General features: G+C 41.1%; 1 protein-coding gene across 2 annotated transcripts in view; it reads left to right on the plus strand.

Moving 5' to 3' along the window:
- Positions 1 to 5,208: 5,208 nt before the first annotated feature.
- The window catches only part of jak2b (Janus kinase 2b), a 30,433-nt gene continuing 12,268 nt past the window's right edge, over positions 5,209 to 23,373 (plus strand). Inside the window, exons 1-9 of one of the 2 annotated variants that reach the window (XM_028577693.1) lie at positions 5,209 to 5,448; positions 14,651 to 14,887; positions 15,418 to 15,541; positions 15,649 to 15,766; positions 18,116 to 18,261; positions 18,821 to 19,112; positions 22,165 to 22,284; positions 22,521 to 22,678; positions 23,210 to 23,321. In XM_028577693.1, coding sequence (XP_028433494.1) covers positions 14,665 to 14,887; positions 15,418 to 15,541; positions 15,649 to 15,766; positions 18,116 to 18,261; positions 18,821 to 19,112; positions 22,165 to 22,284; positions 22,521 to 22,678; positions 23,210 to 23,321 — 1,293 coding nt within the window. In that variant the 5' untranslated portion in view covers positions 5,209 to 5,448; positions 14,651 to 14,664. Of the gene's footprint in view, positions 5,449 to 11,896; positions 12,440 to 14,650; positions 14,888 to 15,417; positions 15,542 to 15,648; positions 15,767 to 18,115; positions 18,262 to 18,820; positions 19,113 to 22,164; positions 22,285 to 22,520; positions 22,679 to 23,209; positions 23,322 to 23,373 lie in introns of those variants that run through there. The other variant, XM_028577692.1, reaches the window with a different exon arrangement.

Genomic DNA, 23,373 nt, shown 5'->3' on the forward strand with positions numbered 1-23,373 from the left:
GCACCAACGGTCTAATACAGCCCATACAATGATATATTAAAGGAATACAATTAACGGCATAGTTTGACATTTTGCAAAATATCTTGCTGTGAGTGAAATGAGAAGATCAATACTACGCTTGTGTTTGTGCATTAAGCAGATTGCATTAGGCAATTAGCTTGTTTAGCATAAAGACTGGAAGCAGGGTGGAAAAGCTAAAAACCACAACTTGTTGGCAAGGAAATGACCAAGTGTATTTCCCAAAATGTTAAACAATCAAATCAAAGGCATTAGTTCTGACTGTCCAACAACAGATCCATAGAGGATAAGATATGATCAACAAAGGGGTACACACAAATTAAACCCAGCAACTTTATGAAAAAAGGGAGGAAATATGCAGCTTAAGACAGCAAGCCATATTGTCATTTTTCAGATAACACTATCAGAATATGATTTGATTGAGTTATTGAAGTATTAATCTTGTTATTGAAATATAAATTCTTAAATTATCAGATAATGATGCAAAACACAACATTAACAATCAAAAGTTAAAAGCGAAATTGAATAATAATCTAAATGAGTGACAACTTTTCTGCTGCTCTCTCTCCAAACTCTTCTCCCCTTCCTCCTAACTTCCCTTTCTGCCACAGCCCCACCCTTGTTTTGTCTATTTACTATTTTTCTCAGTTCCCAACTTGTTCTTCTTCCTCTATCTGCCTCTCTTGCTTTCGTTTCCTTCTTCCCCTGCCTGCCTTCCGCCCCCTATGTCTCATTTTTCTACCTCCATCTCCTATCTCTGCCGAGGGCAACCCATCTGGGTTGCTGTTTTAGATGCACTAGAGGTACAGACTCTCCTGTTCCTGCATGTGTGTGTGTGTGTGTGTGTGTGTGTGTGTGTGTGTGTGTAGGCATGCATAAGTGCTGTCACCTAATCACCTGAGGACATCCTAAAGACATCCCGGGTGTGTTTGTGTGTGTGTGTGTGTGTGTGTGTGTGTGTGTGTGCGTGCGTGCGTGCATGCGTGCGTGCGTGCGTGCATGTGTGCGTGCGTGCGTGCGTGTGTCTGTGACACCTGAATGCCCCAGGACTCTCCTAATGCCTTTATTCACCAAGGGATACAACTGTTTGCCTTGCAGCAGCTATTAATCTATCTTTCAATCCAGCTGTCTATCTAGCTATTAAGGGAAATATTGATGTTACAAACAATGCTGTAACATATGTATATTGGCTGTGACCGATTCAATCTCATTTAATTTGTTACAGACATTTATGCCCTTCTCAGGATGAATTGAAATGTACTCTTGTGATCCCCTGACTTTCAATCTAGCACAATTATCTGGTCACAATTTTGAATCTGTACAATACTTTGGTTTATGACCAAAGCCTGCATATATCTAAAATATATATATATATATATATATATATATATATATATATATATATATATATATATATATATATATATATATATAGTACAGGCCAAAAGTTTGGACACACCTTCTCATTCAATCCATTTCCTTTATTTTCCTGACTATTTACATTGTAGATTCTCACTGAAGGCATAAAAACTATGAATGAACACGTGGAATTATGTACTTAACAAAAAAGTGTGAAATAATTGAAATCATGTCTTATATTCTAGTTTCTTCAAAGTAGCCACCCTTTGCTCTGATTACTACTTTGCACACTCTTGTCATTCTCTTGATGAGCTTCAAGAGGTAGTCACCTGAAATGGTTTTCCAACAGTCTTGAAGGAGTTCCCAGAGATGCTCGGCACTTGTTGGCCCTTTTGCCTTCACTCTGCGGTCAAGCTCACCCCAAACCATCTCGATTGGGTTCAGGTCCGGTGACTGTGGAGGCCAGGTCATCTGGCGCAGCACTCCATCACTCTCCTTTTTGGTCAAATAGCCCTTACACAACCTGGAGGTGTGTTTGGGGGCATTGTCCTGTGGAAATATAAATGATGGTCCAACTAAATGCAAACCGGATGGGATGGGATGGCATGTCGCTGCAGGATGCTGTGGTAGCCATGATGATCAGTATGCCTTCAATTTTGAATAAATCCTCAACAGTGTTACCAGCAAAGCACCCCCACACCATCACACCTCCTCCTCCATGCTTCACGGTGGGAACCAGGCATGTAGAATCCATCCGTTCATGTTTTCTGCGTCGCACAAAGACACAGCTGGAACCAAAGATCTCAAATTTGTCTAATGTCCATTCCTTGTGTTTCTTGGCCCCAACAAATCTCTTCTGCTTGTTGCCTCTCCTTAGCAGTGGTTTCCTAGCAGCTATTTGACCATGAAGGCCTGATTCGCGCAGTCTCCTCTTAACAGTTGTTCTAGAGATGTGTCTGCTGCTAGAACTCTGTGTGGCATTCATCTGGTCTCTAATCTGAGCTGCTGTTAACTTGCGATTTCTGAGGCTGGTGACTTGGATGAACTTATCCTCAGCAGCAGAGGTGACTCTTGGTCTTCCTTTCCTCCTCATGTGAGCCAGTTTCGTTGTAGCGCTTGATAGTTTTTGCAACTGCACTTGGTGAAACATTCAAAGTTTTCGCAATTTTCCGGACTGACTGACCTTCATCTGTTAAAGTAATGATGGCCACTCGTTTCTCTTTACTTAGCCGATTGGTTCTTGCCATAATATGAATTCTGACAGTTGTCCAATAGGGCTGCCAGCTGTGTATCAACCTGACTTCTGCACAACACAACTGATGGTCCCAACCCCATTAATTCCACTAATTAACCCTGACAAGGCACAACTGTGAAGTGAAAACCATTTTAGCTGACTACCTCAAGCTCATTGAGAGAACACCAAGGGTTTGCAGCGCTATCAAAAAAATTACTTTGAGGAATCTAAAATATAAGACATGTTTTCAGTTATTTCACACTTTTTTGTTAAGTACATAATTTCACGTGTTCATTCATAGTTTTGATGCCTTTAGTGAGAATCTACAATGTAAATAGTCATGAAAATAAAGAAAACGCATTGAATGAGAAGGTGTGTCCAAACTTTTGGCCTGTACTGTATATATATATATTTTTTTTCTATCCTAGGTGCAGTCGGAAGAGATGTGTTTTTAGCCTTTGTCGGAAGATGTGTAGGGTTTCGGCCATCCTGTTGTCGATAGGGAGCTCATTAAACCATTTAGGAGCCAGGACAGCAAACAGTTTGGTTTTCGTTGAGTGATTAGTTGTCCCGCGCTGTGAGGGGGCAGCAAGCAGGTTGACTGATGCAGAGCGGAGTATGCGGGTTGGGGTATAGGGTTTGACCATATCTTGGATGTAAGCTGGGGCTGATCTTTGTGGCCCTGTATGCAAGTACTAGTGTCTTGAAGTGGATGCAGGCAGCAATTGGTAACCAGTGAAGAGAGTAGAAGAGCGGTGTAGTGTGAGAGGTTGAAGACAAGTTGAGCTGATGCGTTCTGAATGAGCTGCAGGGGCCGGATGTCACATGCATGCAGGCTAGCCAGGAGGGAGTTGCAGTAGTCTAGACGTGAGAGGACTAGAGCCTGAACCAGAACCTGAGTTGCCGTCTGCGTTAAGGGGACGTATCCTTCTGATGTTATGCAGCATGTATCTACACGATCGGGTAGTTGCAGCAACGTTGGCAGTGAAGGAGTTGGTCGTCAAGTGTCACACCCAGGTTTCTACCAGTCTGGGTGGGGACTACCACAGAGTTGTTAATTGTTATAGTCAGGTCCTAGAAGAGCCCTTCCCTGGAAGGAAAAGGACCTCAGTCTTGTCAAGGTTGAGTTTCTGATGGTGTGTGGACATCCAAGAAGATATGTCAGTCAGACAGGCTGAGATACGTGCTGCTACTTGCATTTCAGACTACGGAAAGGAAATAATTAGTTGAGTGTCATCTGCGTAGCTGTGATAAGAAAAGCCGGGCGAGTGAATGACGAGAGTTGGTGTGCAGAGAAAAGAGGAGGGGACCCAGGACTGATCCCTGAGGAACCCCAGTTTTGAGTGGGCAAGGTTCTGAGATAGATCCTATCCAAGTTATCCGGTAGGTTCGGTCTGCCAGGTAAGCTATGAGCAAAGAGAGCGCAGAGCCTGAGACACCCAGATCGTTGAGTGTCGAAATGAGGATCTGGTGGTTCACCGTGTCAAAGGCAGAAAGTTCCAGAAGGATGACAACAGAAGAGAAAGAGGCTGCTCTAACGATGTGAAGCTGCTCAGTGACAGCAAGGATGGAAGTTTCTGTTGAGTGGCCAGCCTTGAAGCCAGACTGGTGGGGATGGCACGCTCAATAGTTTTGGATAGAAATAGAAGAAGGGGAAAGGGGTCTGTAGTTAGTTACTTCAGACAAGTTGAGTGTTGGTTTTTTGAGTAGTGGGGTCACTCTTGCCTCTTTGAGGGCATCGGGGAAACGAGAGAGATGAGATGGGTGAGGAAAGGAAGAGGGTTAGGAGCCCTTTTCCTGACCCTGGACCGGTACAGGTCCTGGATGGAGGGAAGGTCAGTTCCAATGATCCTCTCTGCTTCCCTAATTGTCCGTTGCAGTCCGGCCCTGTCCCGTTTGGTGGCTGACCCAAACCAGACAATGATGGAGGTGCAGATGACAGACTGAATGATGGCTGAGTAGAAAGTGGTCAGATTAAAATTACTTAGCTGTTGCGGGAAGTATAACCTCTGCTGGGCCTTTTTCTGGACAGAGTCAATGTGGGGAGACCATTTTAGGTCCTGTGAGATGCTGGATCCCAGGAACCTAAAGGAATCCACAGTGGCCACTGTGTTGTTCTGGATGGTGGGGGAGGGGGACTTCTCCTGAAGTCCTCTGTCATCTCCACAGTCTTCATGGGGTTTAACTTCAGGTGATTCTGACTGCATCATTGGACCAGCTGTTCCACTTCCTGTCTGTAAGCAGACTCATCACCATCCTGGATCAAACCAATGACAGTTTCCTAAGATTAGGAGTGAATGAAGGTTTGCTGTTGTTGTATGTGCAGAAGGCAGTGGCGGTTTTTGGCACGGGCGAACCGGGCAGCCGCGGCAACTTACACGAAAAAAGAAAAAATCCTCTGCGCCGCAAAGCGGTTTTCTGTTAGCCTATGTACCATTTCACTGTGTGGGGAATTGGCAAATCGGCGCCCCCCTTGCAGCTGCAGGCGCCCTGCTTTCACCCCCTACTTTCACAATGAAATGGACTAGTCCGTAATGGTGCGGGCGCGAAAGATAAACACACGGTGACAGGAGAAGAACTGGGAAGTACACAGAGACGGAGCTAGACGAGTCTAAACCTTTCTTTAAATGTCAATGGTCTAAATGCGAAAATGAAACAAAGTTACCCAAGCGGCTCAAATAAAAGAAAAAAAAGCGAAAAGACATTATTTCGGCAATAGCAGGACCTTCATCAGCTCCCGTGGCTGATGGTAGTGGTGCTGGTGTTAGCGGCAGTGGCAGTGAGGAGAGACTCAGGAGGAGAGGGACAGAGATGAGGGAGTGAGAGTAGAACCTGTGGTAAGCACAACTTCCCTTAAAACACTTAACCCCTTGATAAAACTGAGCCAAAAACTGAGTGGTGGACAAACTGTTGATGACAACACTACAACAATAAAAGACGTAGGCATGCTTTACTGTATGATTGCATTAGTAGCCTATAAACGTCGCACATCATGCAAACATTCTTAACGAGAACTGTAGCTTTTCTATCTGCATTGGCATACAAAAACTCATTATAGACCTCTTCAAATTAAAGCACAGGGCCTCTTGAAATGATAAATAAAAAATAAAAAAAAAAAAATATATATATATATATAATACTTTTTTGAAGTATTTAATATGTCACTCTCACTGATTCTTGCTTACTCGTTACATGGCGTTGGTAGTTTTAAGGAGTAGGAGTTGCTATTGAGAATGAGGACATACGTCACGATTTGGGAGGTGTCCGAGCCGGTCTGAGCGGTCTGAGCCTTTTATATATGTCAATGGTCTGAGCCAAGGGGGTAAGCTTCGCTTCAGAACTCGAAACTCCGATGGCGCCATTTTGTTGCTACAAAGGTATCACCTCTTGTTAGCATTCCACTGACCGCCATTTTTTTTTTTACATCACTTGACTGCGAATAACTTTACATCTGAAGCGTTTAAAGACTCTATTTGTCCATTGTTTATTTCTAAAGAAACACGACAATGTATAAAAGGTTCCATTACGTCGTACCTCACATTATGGTTCCGTAGCAGACGTTTTTGTAAAAATAAGCTAACGATTGTGTCATAACCAAGTGACTTATTGTCGCACAGTAGAGGAATTACCGTATAGTACAGGAGAAGCTTGCAGGCAGTTTCGACTTACATTAGCTGTTTAGGTTTAATTACTAATGTTAACTAGCATGTTAGTTAGCAATAATTAGCCTGTGCTTATGTTATCTCCTTACATATACCTACACTCTCCGTCTCTGTAAGAATGGAAATGATTGAGATTTCTCTTGGCACAGCTACCAGAAGACTTACAACTTTCAGACACGTTACTCACGTCACATTTACGTTGTCTCTGTCATTTGGAGGCTGCGCAGTAAAGCAAGAGATCACCGGAAAAGTGCTTCTAATAGCCTTCACTGGTCTCCGTCCAGAGCAACGGGGTCTATTGGTCCATTATATATATGTCAATGGTCTGAGCCCGTCCACCATTTTGGGATCCTACACTATTGGTTGCCAGGAGCAACAGTGTCAGAGCGACACAGACACGGAGCAGGAAAGACGGCTCAAGGAATTATCATTAAGGCGTTTTGTTCTCTTAATACATCCATGGTTTGAACAGAGAAATTACAGGAAAATTAAGAAGGCAGCAAAAGAAAAGGGCCCTTACAGAGACAAACTGATAGAAACAACAATCTCTGAAACTGGTCCAGTATATTAGCTAGCTAGCTAATCAGTTAGTGTCCACTAAAAGTTCAGTTTTTGCCGCTGACAGACTCAGATTATTATTCTAAGTGTCTGACAACATTATGGAAAGGATCCCTACAGAGAGCCATTTTAATTAAAGAGTACGATCCTTTTAGTTTAACATGAAACAGCCCCGAAATCACCATCACCAAACCACCAGACTCCATGTAAATAATCAAGACTTTTATCAACGTAAAACACACTTCATTCAAAGTGGACAGAAACTAAATAAAACTATCAAAAGCCGTCTTGGTTCATCTTTCCACTGTTCCAACAATCACCACTCTGGTTTGGTTGAAATAAATCCTTAATTCACCCATTTACATGTGGAGATATGCTGGCTCTATACACGCTGGCTCTATACACGCTAAAAGTCCTGATTATTTACATGGAGTCTGGTGGAAATATGCTTGCTCTATACATGCTAAAAGTACTGACTATTTACATGGAGTCCGGTGGAGTTTGGTGATGGTGATTTCAGGGCTGTTTCATGTTAAACTAAAAGGATCTTACTCTTTAACTAAAGGGTCTATCTCTGTAGGGATCCTTTCCAGTCAGTGTGGTGTCTCTGTGCTGGACCAGAGAAAGGTCCTTTCTTCTAATTGCAACCACCCAAGAAATCTGACGTCTCCTTGTCACATCGGAGACATGCTACTCCTTCATGCTTTTTCCATTCTCGTTTGGCTCTCTGTGAAGGCAGTCGCATTTTCTCCATCTCCTCCCGTTGCCCACCCTGCTTTGCTCTCTCTCTTTGACTCTGTGTACTTCTAGAGTCTCTCTCCCGGCACTGCTCCTAAACTACGAATTATGAATTTGATCAACAGGTCTCTCAGCGCAATTGACACCATCTTCTCAATGAGAAGCTCGGGTTCGGGAGAACCTGACTGCCCTGCCGGAACGTTCGCAGCTGGCTACACGATGGACGCATGGGAGAGGTGGCGGGTCGTGTGTCTGGCGGTTCTTTCCGTGGAGGACATTGAAGATATCTACCTATTTGGAACCATGATAACAGGTCTTTTGCTGATTGGCTCAGGCACTGCCCTGGTTTATTGAGAAATTAAGAAGAAGACGGGAACCGAGCAAAATACCAGGCTGCCCGTCATGGTTGAAGCTGTGGGTAGAGCTGTCGGAACTCAAATTGTGACTTTGACCACCATGAGCCACACACCATGGGCCAAAAATTGGATACCATCTTGGAGAGACTGTCAGCTCTGGATAGACCGGACAACATCTTGGGGAAACTCACGGTTTTGGCAAGGAAATTTGATCGATACGGAGACCAGAGGGGACATTTCAGAGAAGTCGAGAGTGACTAACTGCGGCTCCTGGCCCTAAGACAAAACAAATTCCAATCTTATCTTTTTCGGCTCCCTGAACCAGCGCTGGCCTTGGCCGAGGCCGGTGTTGAATAATCACCTCCTCCTGGAGCACTGCAGCGAGGCACACTCTTGCGTTCCCTACCCGATTCCCACAGACACCTGTTGATTGTTGACTCGGACTGGGTCCTGTTTCAAGGCTGACTCCATGGCAACCGGCTGTGTATCGCAATGACAATCGTGCGGACTGAGAAAACCAGATTACGGGGGCTAGACGTAGCTTGACCACTCAGGCCTACATACACACAAACTCTTACATATTATATATATTATATACACTTATATACAGATATGCAATCACCCCCCACCCCCAATCCAGCGCCTTCACCGCTTCTACCCCCAGTGAGGCGGGCGGGTCTGTGACCAGCGCCTTTGTTTGGCTGCAGGACCAGATGTCTGCTTGCCTGTGCTGGACTACCTACCTTTGTATGTACCTTGTAAAGCGCTTTGTTGGTTTCTTATCTGTGAAATGCGCTCTATAAATAAAATTGGATTGGATTGGATGTTGGGAAACAAAAAAAATGTAACACATGGTTCCTATGGTTTCCACGACAATCGTGTGAGACACTGGAGCATTTCTTTTTTTTTTACAAAGCAGTGTTTTCCAGGCATTTAATAATAGTGAGGAATTGCAACAACCTCCCCTGCTACCAACACAAACAATGAACGGTTCTGGCGGGTAGCCTCCCAAAATGGCGGAAGGGGGCGGGGCACTGTGTAGTGACATCATCTCCACATTCTCAATACACATTCAGGGGAGAGCAAAGACGGGTGATCTTATGTGGTGGGCCGGTCTGGGCCAAAATGCCATGTGAGATTTTTGGTCCCAGTTCGTCCCTGTCAGTCACTGTGGCTCAAGCAGAGAGGAGCTTTTCCAAACTAAAGTTGATCAAGTCATACCTGAGGTCACCATGTCCCAGGAACGGATCACTGGCCTTGCCGCCATCAATATCAATCACTCAATAGGGGAGCCCTGGGTGTAATTCAATGTAGAACCGCCCCTGGCAGAAGGTCTTGGTTTGCACACAGTTGTCCTCACAAAAATTGATGTAAGATGTTACAGTGTCAGTGAGGTCATTGAGGTCTGTAGCTGCAGCTTCAAAAACGCTCCAGTCGGTGCAGTCAAAGCAAGCCTGCAACTCCAGCTTTGATTCCCTTGTCCATTTCAATGAAAAGCGTATGTCATGTATCATTTTTACAAAGTAGTTGAGAAAGAGGGTTGCTATAGGGAGGAGGGAAGAAGTGGACTGGGGGAATCTAGGAGGTTAGAGAAGATAGAAAAAAGTTTTTTGGGGTTGGAGAAAGAGGATTCAATTTTGGTTTTATAAAAGAACTTTTGCTGCAGAAACAGAGGCAGTGAAGGAGGAAAGAAGAGACTGATAAGTAAGCAGATCATCTGGGTGTTTAGATTTCCGCCATTTCCTTTCCGCTGCCCGTATAGTTGATCTTTTAGCATGCACTGAGTCAGACAACCACGGGGCTGAAGAGGACTTGCGAGCCTGCCATGAAGTAAGAGGACAGAGAGAGAGAGTAGGATAGAGTAGAGAGGAGAGTGTCTGTGGCGAAGTTGGGATGCATGAGTAAGAAAGAGTCAGATGTAGGGAGGGTTGATAAAGTAGATGACGCCAGAGAAGAAGGAGAGAGTGATCGAATGTTACAGCAGACAAGTATAGTGTCTCTTGAGATATGGTTGGGATATGAGCTTGGGATAGTGGGAGCGAGTAAGAGATGAAGAAATGGTCTGAGGTAGGCCTATGGAGTGGAGTAACAGTGATGTTGGATGTAGAGCAGTTTCTGGTAAATATCAGATCTAGGCGGTTGCCAGCTTTGTGAGTGGGTGATGAATATTGCAAAAAAGGAATCCAGAATCTACTCACAGGCCCGAGAATTTCAAAATGAAATCAATAAACTGAAACAATGAACTGCCATCACTGTTAAAAATGCAAAGTGACAAATTTAAGGAAACACAAGCAATATCACAATCTACAGCCCAAACGTATTATAATAAAGTTGAATCAATACCCCTCTGACAAATGTAACATCATTAGCTTCACTAAAGTAGCCTATCTGTTCCAAAGCTATTGCACTACATTGCATTTCACATTAAAGGTGTTTATCATGTTGTGTTATGGCTGCTTCCTTTTAAAACTGTGCTGTAATATGTGCAACTAGTGGTTAATTTTAGTTTCGGTGGATGTTTATTAGGTTGTGTAGGTTGCGGTTTGTCGATTCATAAGCCAAGGTAGTGATTTAGATGCTGCCTTCATGGACTCCTCATAACCTCCAAATTCCTAGACTCAATGTTGTATAATAATGCACAAACACAATAAATCAAACTGCGTGCAAATTTATACCATATGTGAGAGCCAGAAAAAGTACTCTGAAGTGGGAAAAACAACTCATGGCTATTCTGATAACTTCTGACAACCTCAAACTAGGCAGTTCTTGGGTATAAATTTAGTGTTTAGAGAATTTGCTTCCAAGTAACAGGTTATAAAATCATAACCCATTTTGTGGCCTACTTTTATAGAAATCAGAATCAGTTTTGTTGGCTATGTGTAGCCTACACGGACCAGGAACAACAGTTCAGAACAGGAAAGATAGACACGGACATAGCCTACAGTTAAAAATAAGGACAACAAAGATGACATATAACTAGGCTATAAACAAGCATAAACATAAATATTATGTATGTAGAGTCTTCTAACCAGACCTACATTAGGCCAATGCGGCGCAACAAAGGGAGAACTGGCTCGGACGTGTGTTCTGGGCTGCCAATAATGTCCATACTTTAAAAAAATGTCAGTGCGGTGACCCATTTATTTAATGATGGTGCATGCTCACCATAGCACAGGTATATTTCAGTTCATTCAGTTTTATTTCAGATAAGTTTTGTTCTGCTTTCCAACTAAACACTAATAAAACAATACCACTGACAAGCCATGCTGACAAGTAAAAAACTGTTTGCTTTCCCCTTTGCCACACACCTATGTACCTCTGGCTGTTGATTACCTATATGCTTTCCAGGAACAATGCTCCACCCAGTGATCAAACACAAAACTGCATATATATTCATGTCACCAACATAAATAAACAAAAAACACAGTTTAATTATGGCTCCAACAATGTTCTAAATACATACACTGTCCATATGCACGTTAAACTGTTAATGTAAACTGTAAAAAAGAATACAATAGTGCAAAGAGTGCTGGAATAAATAATGAATGGCCATGTATTAGATAGATAGATAGATAGATAGATAGATAGATAGATAGATAGAAAAAGAAAACAAATGCTTACAGTGAAGCCAGGGATAAGGGTTTGGGACCATGGGACAAAAAGCACTATCACCAGAAGCATCAGGTCTTATGGGAAATGTGGTTTGAATTTTGAGAAGCACTATCACCAGCAATGATAGATTAGAGTACTTGTTACAGCAGCTTAGAGAAAAAAGACAAAGATAAAAAGAAAAATATACAACATACAATACTTCACATAATAATAATAAGGAAATAAACCTATACAATACGTATCGACAATATACTATTAATTTGTTGTTGATTTTGGAACACTCATTGGCATTTTGTCTGTCGGTAATTCTGATATTTCAGACAGCACCTGAAGGCAGCATTAGTATGGTGGGAGAGGCTGGTTTGTTGACTGACTTGGGGTTTTGGCTGCGCACGCAGTAGCTGCCACTGATAAATTAGCTAGCTTGTCAGAGTTAAAGGCATTCAGTAAAAGATGTCAATAATGTAACTATCGCTGTAGCCACAGTTTCTGGCTCAAGAAGATGATTGCCTGCAGACGAATTCCGTGTTATCGGACCAATTTGTAACCTAGCACGACGTGGTTTTAGCTAGCATTAGCTTAAGTTATTAGATTGACAAGATAAATTACACGTCTAAAGTTCCTCCGGAGTACGATGGGTAACGCTAGGCTGACCAGAGGTAGTTTATGTAGCAGGTTAGCCAGCTGAGTGTGACATGGAAATAAGAATATTTCCAGATGGATTTCTGCCATAAAATAAATTGCTTATTTTGGCCTGTAGTCTGAGTACTGCTTTTAAAGAACCAGCAGTGAAGCAGCAGTGTCTGGCCGTAGCTGTCAAACTCTTGCTCGTCCTGGCTGCAGCGCTGGCCTAGGAAGCTAGCAGCAAGCTAACTAGCTGTACGCCTGGCTCATCTACCAAAGTAAGTGTTTACACTTATTAATAATTCGTTGGTATCTTATGTCTGGTTTATTTAAGGACACAAACATAAACCTCTAACATCAGTTGGTTAAGTTGCTAAAAAACATTTGCATAACGTTACTTGCTTGTTTGTATGGTAGCTAACTCATACAGAGGCAACGTTAGCTAGGTCTGTAAGGCGCCTAGCATTAGCTAAGTTAATCTGTTGAAGCTGACGGCAGCACGCAAGATCACGGCCTTGATAAGTTTGTTCTTCAGCTAAGTTTCAGATATTTGACTGCATATGTAGAGTTTAACTGTCAGTTTGGGATTTGCAATTTTACATAGCAACCTTTTAAGTGAGAACTGAATTTCCCATAACAACAAACAGCGTCCAGAAACTATTGCATGTTCCCCTTTAGTTACATTATTCAGTCTTGTAATTGCCCAGGACTAAAATGCACTATATATATTTTGTGGTCATGAAAGTCAAAATAATATGCATTGTGGAGCTTCATTAGAGACATATTGTGTAAAAAGTTAAGAGAATACCAAACACGCTACACAGTCATAGATGCTATATCCTTTTTTTCAATTTCTGTAGAAAATGTCATTATGTCAAATAGACAGCTGAATATTTAAGTGTAACTCTAATTTGTTACAGTATAAGTGCTGAATCGATTAGACCATTCAAGGAGTAACGTTAGTCGATTGGCAGAACATTTACAGACAACAATTTTGATCTGAATTTATATATATATATAATTTATATAGTTTAAGTCACTTAACTACAATGCTGACTTTTCAGTATTTTCAGTTCCTCAAATGCAGGGATTTGCTGCGTTTCTCTGTTTTATTTTGTTGTGAATTCAAGCTCTCTTTTTGGATTGTTGCACTGTCCTTGGGCTCCTTGGGATTTAGGGAAATTGTGATGGATATTTGTCACTGTTTTTCTGATATTTTATAGACCACCATTAAGGCTGAATCAAGTAAATATTTGATCATGAAAATAATCATATTTATCACCCGTGGCTTTTTTTTGCTTTAAGTTGTTTTACAACTTTGAATCAAGATGGATGCAATTTTAAAATGAAAAAATCCACAAATTGATCTAAATTTAGCCTAGTATGAACATTAAACACAGCGTAATTAATGTTTTGAGTTTCACCACCCTTTTTAAGTCAATATTTGGAGGCACCTTTGGCAGCGATTATAGCCGCAGCTTTGCACAGCTGGACACTGCAATTTGTTTTTGTTTTACCAGTCTGTCATAAGGGTGTAACTGATCAAGTACCTGGACAACAATTGTTTTACAAAGTTTCTCACATCACAGCCATAGAAACATGTACTCCTTCAGAGTTGCCATAGACCTGTTGGGGTCATTTTTGCACAAGTACTCAATTTTTTAGTTCTCCCTCTCTTGATTTGTACTTTTCAGTAACATTGTCACAGAATGGTTGTGAATATTCCTTTTTATAATTGATGTAATTTTTACTTTCACATGCGTGAAGTATTTTCTTTTTTTTTGTGGAAAAAAAGAGTAGGTAAATTGCCTCCAGTGTGATTAAGTGGTGTATAACATCCTTCCTGAGGCAAAATAGCCTTGGGAAGGAACTTGTTTTGGTGGAACGTGTACATTCAAAGGTTGTTTTAGTCATGCATTAGAAACTCAGATTTGACAGATAGTTTAGCTAGCTGTCTGGATTTACCCGGCGGAGATCGGAGGAGCATTTAACTATAGTCCTCAAAAATCGACCTAAGTTAAGAATGCCAACGCAAAGAAAGCGGAAGGTGAGGGACATCTGGCCGAAAATGAGGGACATCTGGCGGATCCTCCGGTGGCACCGGAACAATCCTGTAAATGAAACATCGTTGATATAGACTAATTTAAACCAAAGTAGTTGATGAAAAATATTATAAATTTTAAACTAGATAAACTCGTTTAAAAAATGTGATGCAAAAAAATCTCAGTACTCCATTTACAATGAAACATCTTTGTATTTCATAAATCACTGAGAGTCACCCTATGTTTGAATTAGATTTACATAGTTTTTTGCCAGACAATGGTTCCTCTGCCCTGCAGCTTTATGTAATGCTGGAATTTTAAGTTTATGCAACAATTGAGATCATGTAACCTAGCTAATCACGATGATAAATACATCACACTTTACTAGAAAAACAAAAGATGCCATTATTCTTTTGCTGCTGACATTTTGCATTCATCTGATTGAAGGTCAGGTGTTGTTGATGGCCTCCCTGCCAGCCATGGATACTGTGACTGACACATGCCCTGCAGTGCACCAAAATGGGAACGCCCATCGGGAATCTCCAGACACAAGGCCAGCCGCTGCTGTTATGAAGCTTCATTTCTACCACAGCAGCCAAGGAGCGGCCGACTGCAGCTTCCTCAGCTACCCACCTGGGGACTATGTGGCTGAGGAGCTTTGTATAGATGCAGCTAAGGCATGCAGTGAGTAGCCATGCATTCCTGCAAAATACAGCCCCATTCATTTGTTTTTGCTGTAACCTAGGGCATAGGTCACTGAGATAAGGTCATCAAGAGGCTATAGTGAAACCCATCAGCTAAACAATTGTTTGTTAGTTCAATAGTCAATAAACTGAGTAAAGTACTTGAGGCAAAAAAAGTATGATGCAACTAATACACAGAGCAGGGCTATGCAGGGGGAGGCTAGACTAACCTGCATGTTGTTGGAATCGCATGTTGTGTTTGATGATAAACACAACTGACATTTTAGACAATCTCTATTGACCTTTTGGTCACCTGTGTTGGTACTAGAAACAGAAAGTTTTCTAGTGTTTGTCCTAAAGCAAAATCTATTATGTACTCTGAATTTCCCCTTAATTTACAGTTTCTACATTTATATAAATAAACAAAGAACATTGATTTGGATAAAGCTAGTAACATACAATAAAGCTAACCTGTACTGGAGTGCAAGTTTACAGAACATAATGTAGTTTCTCATTCTTTGACTGCGTTAGGTATATCACCTCTGTACTGCAACCTTTTTGCTCTCTTTCGAGAGCGAGACCGCTTGTGGTTTTCACCCAACCACATCTTCCAGATTGACGAACTGGCTTCTGAAGATGTGTTCTTCAGAATAAGGTAGCATACGTTATGTTGTGTCTGTTTGCCTCTTAAGTATGTCTTCCAGATTGAAATTTTAAAATCCTTGTGACTTAATGCATTTTCTTTACAACCGTTTACAACAGGTACTACTTCCCTGGCTGGTACAGTGGTGGGGCATCCCGAGCATATCGATTTGGGGCCGCCAAGGGGTCAGAAAGCCCTGTCCTTGATGACTTTGTAATGTCTTACCTCTTTTCTCAGGTGAGCACTTCAGCATACAGCCATCCTCTTAATTACATAAACTAGTTTAAAATTAGTTCTTTGTGTGGATCAGTTTAAAGTTTTGTCCGTAAGATTTGAGTTAGGTTTTTTCTAGCAGCATCTAGCTGATTTAGGAAAATAATCTTAATTGTGTTTTTTTTTTTTTTTTTTTTTTTTAAACCAATCTTGCGATTTGAAAAGCAATATTTTCTTTATCTGCTGTATTATTTAATAAAGACAAAAAATAAATCCTTGTATTGTATGACCAACACAATATTTGATAGATTAAGCAAACTGTTTATTCCTGTAGGCCAGGCCTGTATGTTATCATATTGATGAAATTAGGTGATATATTATTTATTTATAAACTACTTCAATCACAGTGACTGACTTGTTAAATGTCCAGCCTTGTAAACCTGACATTATTACCATGATAACATAAAGCACTGACAAATAAGCCTGATGTAAACACTAATATCAAAGTCCGTAACAAATCACACAAACTAAAGTGCAGATTGCAGAAATGCACTTTTTAAACACTGTCTGTGAACTTTACTGGACAGTTTTTAAATATGTGTATGTGCACATTGAGTATGGCACTGCCAGCCATAGTGATCCTACGGCTTGATCACGTCAGTTGTAGCAGCGGAAAAATGCCTTTTTTCAGCTCCGTCACGTTGTATCGCTTATCCTTGTCACTGTACTGAGGTGCATCATATCATCATTTCATATTTTTCTTTGAACTCAAAGTTGAACGGTCTTCTTTCTCTGTCTGTTGGTCTGCTATTATAAGTCAGCAAGAATGAAATATAGGTGCCCGTTTAACATACCGTTTCCTTGCATCTTTCCTTGTAGAAAGTTCCCAATTTCCAAGTACAATGGAACGCAGCATAATCGGCAGTGACAAGCTCCACCTGGGCAGACGGGGAGACCAACCCGTGCTGACTGACTTAAAAAGCGTCACTAACTAATTAGGAAGGGAAAGTCGCCACAGACACTGAGATTCTATTACTTGGCAAAGCAGCAAATCCAAGTGCTTTCATCAGTCTGTATGCTTAATCACCATTGTTTTAAGTCACTCGTTGATCGATAGGAACTTAACAGACAATTAACTAGATGGGAATCGTATGGACTACAACATTAACAATAAAATTAAAAAGCAGCAGCCCAGTATTTTACATTAGGCGTCAGAAAACAAGCAGCTCATATCCTTAACAAGTGCAGGGACATCAGTTTGTTAGATTGCTAGTTAGGTCACATCTTCAAATGTTAGTTTTTTTTCAAAAGCATTGCCCAAGGATCCTAATAAAGATAGAGAGGTAACAAACTATGAAAACCTCATGTTTGTCCATGGATGTCTTTGGTGAGAAGGTGCTTAAAAACAAGGCTGCACATGCAAGCATGTGGCACAAACAAGAGAACTGACATGTTTAGCGTGTACAGTTATAGCCCTCATGTGAGAGTGAACTCAGGTAACTCTTTGGGAGCAATTTTGCAACTTGCATGCAAAGATACGCACCTCAGTGTGCACAAAACCTGAATGAGAGAACAAAATTAAATTCCCACTCACTGTTTTTTGTTTGTGCTTCAAGGCTTTTTTCGAGCTTGACAGATCACAGCAGGCTCAGAGCGGAGAAATTGTCCAAAGTTAGTGGGGTTAGTTGGGGCCCGTTACGCATTTTTGCCTCAGGGCAACCAACAGCTTAATCGGGTGGGTGCCACATTGGTTCACAGTACTACTACTTTAGTGGGACATTTGAGTGGAGTACATTTTCAATGTTGCCGTCTCTCTGCTGTTTTCCTTTTGACCAGAAAAGAGTTGTAATCACAGTCAAGTCAAAGTATTTTTCCACTCAGCATTAGCTATACAGTAGGAGAAATGTGCATTAGAGACTTTATCAGATGGATCATCAGAGCCCTGCATTCCCTCAGCCAAGAAATGACATGTATAAACCACATTGCAGTAGAAACAATGTGTGTAGTATAGGTGAGTCCAGGTATCTTGAGCCAGTATGGAGCTGAACCCTGAGTTAACTGAAGGATTATGTGGAATGCCTGTGGAAATCTGCTCTTGTGGCTCGGGACAAGCCTGATTAGAAAAGGAGAAGGGAAACACTACTGCAGGGGTCATTTTGAGGGTGTAGTGCATTGTGTCTTTGCAGCTATTAAGCCATTACACATGCTTGCATTCACTCCGGACTGATGATGTGTTTTGCTTGCAAAGGAAAGTTTGTTTCTGCATTCACCAGTTGGAGGTTAAATAATAGAACAACAAATGCAAATCCAAAGCCAGGAGAATGCAAGTACAATGATAAATGATAGAATTTTACTCTGTGTGTGTGTGCGCAGTGGAGGAATGACTTTGTCAATGGCTTAGTGAAGATCCCCAACTCCCATGAGACTCAGGAAGAGTGCCTCGGTATGGCTGTACTCGATATGACAAGGACAGCCAAGGAGAGACAGATATCACCGCTGGATATCTACCACACAATAAGGTACTATTGAAAAACAAAGACTGCTTTTGATCTGACACCTGCTCAGATATTAAAAAAATTCCTTTACAAAATAAGCCAAACTTCTTGAACATATTGGTTTCTCTTTTCTTAACAAAAACAGCTTTACATGAACTTAAAATAGTCTGAAATTAGCAAAGTTATGCTTCAAAGCAGGAAAAATCTGTCAGAGAATAAGTAAACAAAACTAAGAATCTGACGACCACATTCAATGACAAATTTTGGAGAAATGTTTTGATTCTCTGTGATACAAACATTTTCTTTTATTACAGTACTTTTTAAGCTAAAAAAAATTTAGATTTGGGGATCAAATCCTAGACTTGCGTAGTGTTAGTCGAAGCCTAAAGGTATTTTTATTTGACACGAAAATGTCTTGTTGAATGTTTCAGACAACACCTTATTATGAGCACAAGACAGCATCAAAATTATAAGAACTACATTTTTCATTAATAACTTTTTTAAATGCATGAGATACAGAATTTTGTTTAAATAGGATTTATGCTGATACATAAAAAAATGTTTCTCTCATGCTTACTTTTAGCTACAAGTCCTTCTTGCCAAAGGACATGAGAGCTTGGATCCAGGACTGCAACTTCTTGACACGCAAACGAATCCGATTTCGCTTTAAGCGCTTCATCCAACAGTTCAGTCAGTGTCGGACCACAGCGCGCGACCTCAAGCTCAAGTACCTCATCAGCATGGAGTCCCTGGAGAAGGCCTTCTACACAGAGACATTCCAGGTCAGGGAACTGTCCAGCGGACAGCTCATTATCCTGGTGGCAGCGGACAGTGGCATCCAGTGGTGTCGAGAGAAACTGAAAGATTCTGACCAGGTTGGTATCATGAGTGCTGTCAGTAAGCGTTGTTCTTTTATGCGATATGTTGGACATGCAGCTGACTTTTAAATGAGTGGCGGCCTTCCCAGATCACCAACGTAAAAGGTAACAAATGGATGTCACTGCACAGGTCCTCAAGACACTAAAATGTCAGCCAAAACAATATGAAATTAAAAACATGATACAAAAGCAAATAGCAAAGTAAGAGCTAAAGGGAGGTGGAGACAATAAAGAGAAATACAGAATTGTGTGACCAAGTTTTGGCAGTATTTCAGAATTAATAATAATTTATTTGATATAGCACCTTTTACAGACAGTCACAAAGTGCTTCACACAATGAACAAGCAAAAACAAATACAATACCAATGAAGGTAAAGATTAAAAGAATTAAAAAAACCAAATTACAAACATGAGACAAAAGCGAGTTGAAACAAGTGTCTTCAGATGCTTTTTAAGGGCGTCAACCAAGACTGCAGAACGCAAGTTATTAGGATAGAATCGGAGCCAGCAATCAAGCTGTGATGATATATAACCATGAATGATCATCTCAAGTTCTGATTGCGAAACAACGGCTCTTTTGAGCAGTACTGACACTTAGTTAGTCTCTTCCGGATTAAAAGAAATATTCAGCTGGATGTCATCAGCATAAAAATGATACCAGATATTTTCAAATTTCCTAATTATATGGCCTAGGGGAAGCATGTATACAACGTAAATCAAATCAGACCTAACACAGAGCCCTGATGCACCCCAAAAGAAAGGACAGTAGTTTCAGAGAAATAGGGACCAAGTGACACAAAAAAACTTCTATCTGAAAGCGAAGAGGAGAACCAGTCCAGATACCAACCCAGTTGGGTACTGCCCACAGTATCGAAAGCTGCGCTAAGGTCCAGCGGCACCAAAACAGAACATTTCCCGCATCCAAAGACATCATTAACTCATTGGACGCTCTAAGAAGAGCGGTTTCTGTAGAGTGTTTCTGACAGAAGCCAGATTGAAATTTGTCTAGGATGTTGTGTGTGGCCAAGACAGCAGAGAGCTGCTTGGCATCAACTTGTTCTAAAATTTGGGAAATAAAAGGTATCTTGGAAATAGGCCTATAGTTTGCGAGAGTTGATGGATCCAGATTGGTTTTCTTCAATAATGGTTGAACAACTGCATGTTTAAAATATGATGGGACACAACCAGTTTGTAGAGAGCTATTGATTATAGAGCGCAGACAAGTACATACAAAGAAAAATAGAAAGTCACTGCAGTCCTTATTTGAAAACACGGCACTTCAGGAGGAGGATTGACAATGTTGTTGACAGTGTCAAAAAGAATTTTGGGGTTACACTTGCTGGAAGAAATTAGGTTAGAAAAGTCCTCGCCTCCTTAACCATATTATAATTTTCAGATAATATTTCTTTGTTATAGATTCTGTGAACATGAAGCTTGGTGGCTTTCCACTGTCGTTCAGCCCTCCAAACCTATACGCCAAAAACAGCGAGTGGAGTCATTTAACCATGGGGATGAGTTGACAGAGGGAACAAGTCTCATTTTACTTGGAGCCACTTTATCCAAAACTGATGAGCAATATGTGTTGAAGGAGTGGACCAGACAATTAATGTCAGCATGAGGAGAAAACCCTGCACTAGTCAAAAGCTACAGAAAACCTTTCAGCTGAGAAGTGATTTAAGACGCGAGAACGGCTTATACGTTTACTGGGCCGTAAATCTAAATTAAAAGAAAAAATGAAAATGCAGTCATGGTCAGTAACATGCAGCTCCTAGCAAATAGAGTCAAGATTAAGACCAAGTGTAAAAACAAGGTCCAAAGTATGACCCCTAACATGTGTAGGACCAGACACATGTTGGATAAAGTTAAAAGACTCCGTGACATTAAGAAAATCCGCAACAAAGGTGCAAGATATGTCATCGATGTGAATATTAAAATCACCAACCATAACCACTTTTTCCCAATATTGGAGGACAAAAGCTCTCTGAATTCAGACATAAAAGATTTAAGATTTATTTATTTTGATTAGGACAATGCACATTAATCAACATTTCTGTAAATGTGCCAGTGTTAGCCAGTCAGCTAATTTTCAACTGTAGTCCTAGTTGCATGCTGAACTGCTGAACTGTTTGAACCAGGGGGCCGGTAAATTAAAACACAATAAAACGGATTTGAACTACCAACTTTGGTCACCTGTAGTTCAAATTATGAAAAGGGAAAAAAAAAAGTACACAGGCTATGTAAATTGTAATTCAGGAATATGTTATCCAATTCAACAGTATGTTTATCTTAGTGTGTATTTAAAAGCGTTGTGGCAATACAGACAATACTTGTTAGTAGGCAAAACTTTGCGTTGCTTTTGTGTAAACAAATAACATACAGTAAAGAACGTGGGCTCCAACTAAACTGACGCACCAGATGGTTTGTTATACTGAACCATCTGAGAAGCCGTCATTGGAAACTCTTTGGGAAAGGGCGGGCACTTTCAAAAAAATACCTGACAGGTGATTGGATAAACCATCTGTCTATTCATTTGCCGTTGTTGTTTTGAACAAACGTTCGTGGTAGTCACACACACCTAAACCACACCCGTATCTGCCAGTACCTCCTCACCGGACGCTGATTGGTTCGGTTCACTGCTGTCCAGACGCAAACGTATAACTTGAAGCCTGGCAAGATGGATTTTTGTGTGATAGGTGATCTTGTGATTCTCGCATGATCTTGTGATATAGCGAGAATCCAGCTGCCATTCAAGGTAAGGCTTCATGGTGCATTCAGGTGCTGCTCGTTAACTCATGGTGCATTCAGGGGCCCCTGGTAAAATCATGGTGCGTTCCGGTGCACCTCGTAATGATGTTGTCTTATACAAAAGGAATGATCCCAGTCACTTTCACACACAGGCATAAACCTTTTTAATTAAACACTGGTGTTGGATTGTTACTTTGTATCTCCTGATACCCAAACCCCAGGTATTGGTATCATGACTTAAAAAAGTTGGATTAGTGCATCCCTAATATAACTAAAAAAATTGTTTGTTATGTTGTTCATCCAGGAGCTGCAGACCTTGTGTGACTTCCCTGATGTCACCGACATCAGCATCAAACAGGCCAGCAGGGAGGGTGCTACAGAGAGTCGGGTGGTCACCATCAACAAACAAGATGGCAAGAATCTGGTAATTTCTCTTTAGTCTGTTGTAAACAGGTAAAGACACGTTTTGACCACAGCCAGTTTCAGTGACCATAATTTGCTATCTCAGAAAGGGCTGTAAAAGTAGAAAAAATGTAGCAGTTATAGGCAGAGATTTAGAAGCTTTGGTTTGCTACCTGCTTTCAATGCAACATGAAATATAACCTGGAAAATGGTGGAAGTTTAAACATCATGTCTAAAAGTGTTTTTGTACATTTTCAGGAGCTGGAGTTCCCCAGCCTGTCTGAAGCCCTCTCCTTTGTGTCCCTCATTGATGGCTACTATCGACTGACATCAGATGCACATCACTACCTTTGTAAAGAAGTGGCTCCTCCTAGGCTTGTGGAGGCTATTGCTTCCCATTGCCATGGCCCCATCTCGTAAGTGAACAATAAGAAAGCTTAATTTTAGAAACCGCATTAGCAGGGCTGTCCCTTTTTTTTTTTTTTTTTTTTTATTTTGAACACCACCTAATCCAATAATTAACTATGGATAGGAATGACTTGTTATGCTAATTTGTGGTGCTTTCACTGCCTCATTTATCTGACAAGCTAGCAGATAACTCCTCATCTGCATCTGGGCTAGACACAAAAATAAGTGTAAATTTGCACAGCTGCAAATAATATTTATATTTTACATTATTCACACTCCTGCTCCTACTTTCCATGTTTACAGTTGAACTGCACTGGACCTGTCTCTGTTGGCTGCAGTGAAAATTGCCCCTTTATGATGCAAAATTCTTAACCGACAGAATATTGTACATCATCTATATATTTCAAACTTCCTAACAAAATGTACATGCATTCCTCAGGTGTTTGGTATTTACTGTATGACATAAGGTAATACTGTTTTTCTTTGCAGAGATGAAGGTCAGCCTGCTGTGACTGTTCTGCATCTTGTTTTTGTTGCAGAATGGAGTTTGCCATTAACCGGCTTCAGAGGTGTGGGAACAAGCGAGGGTTGTACATTTTGAGATGTAGCCCTAAAGACTTCAACAAGTATTTTCTGACTTTCCCTGTTGAGGTAGGTAACACTCACCTGTGGTAGTAATAACTTGTACACAGTACAGTAATGC

The sequence above is a fragment of the Perca flavescens genome, chromosome 5, assembly GCF_004354835.1.
Source record: "Perca flavescens isolate YP-PL-M2 chromosome 5, PFLA_1.0, whole genome shotgun sequence".
Classification (NCBI taxonomy): Eukaryota; Metazoa; Chordata; class Actinopteri; order Perciformes; family Percidae; genus Perca; species Perca flavescens.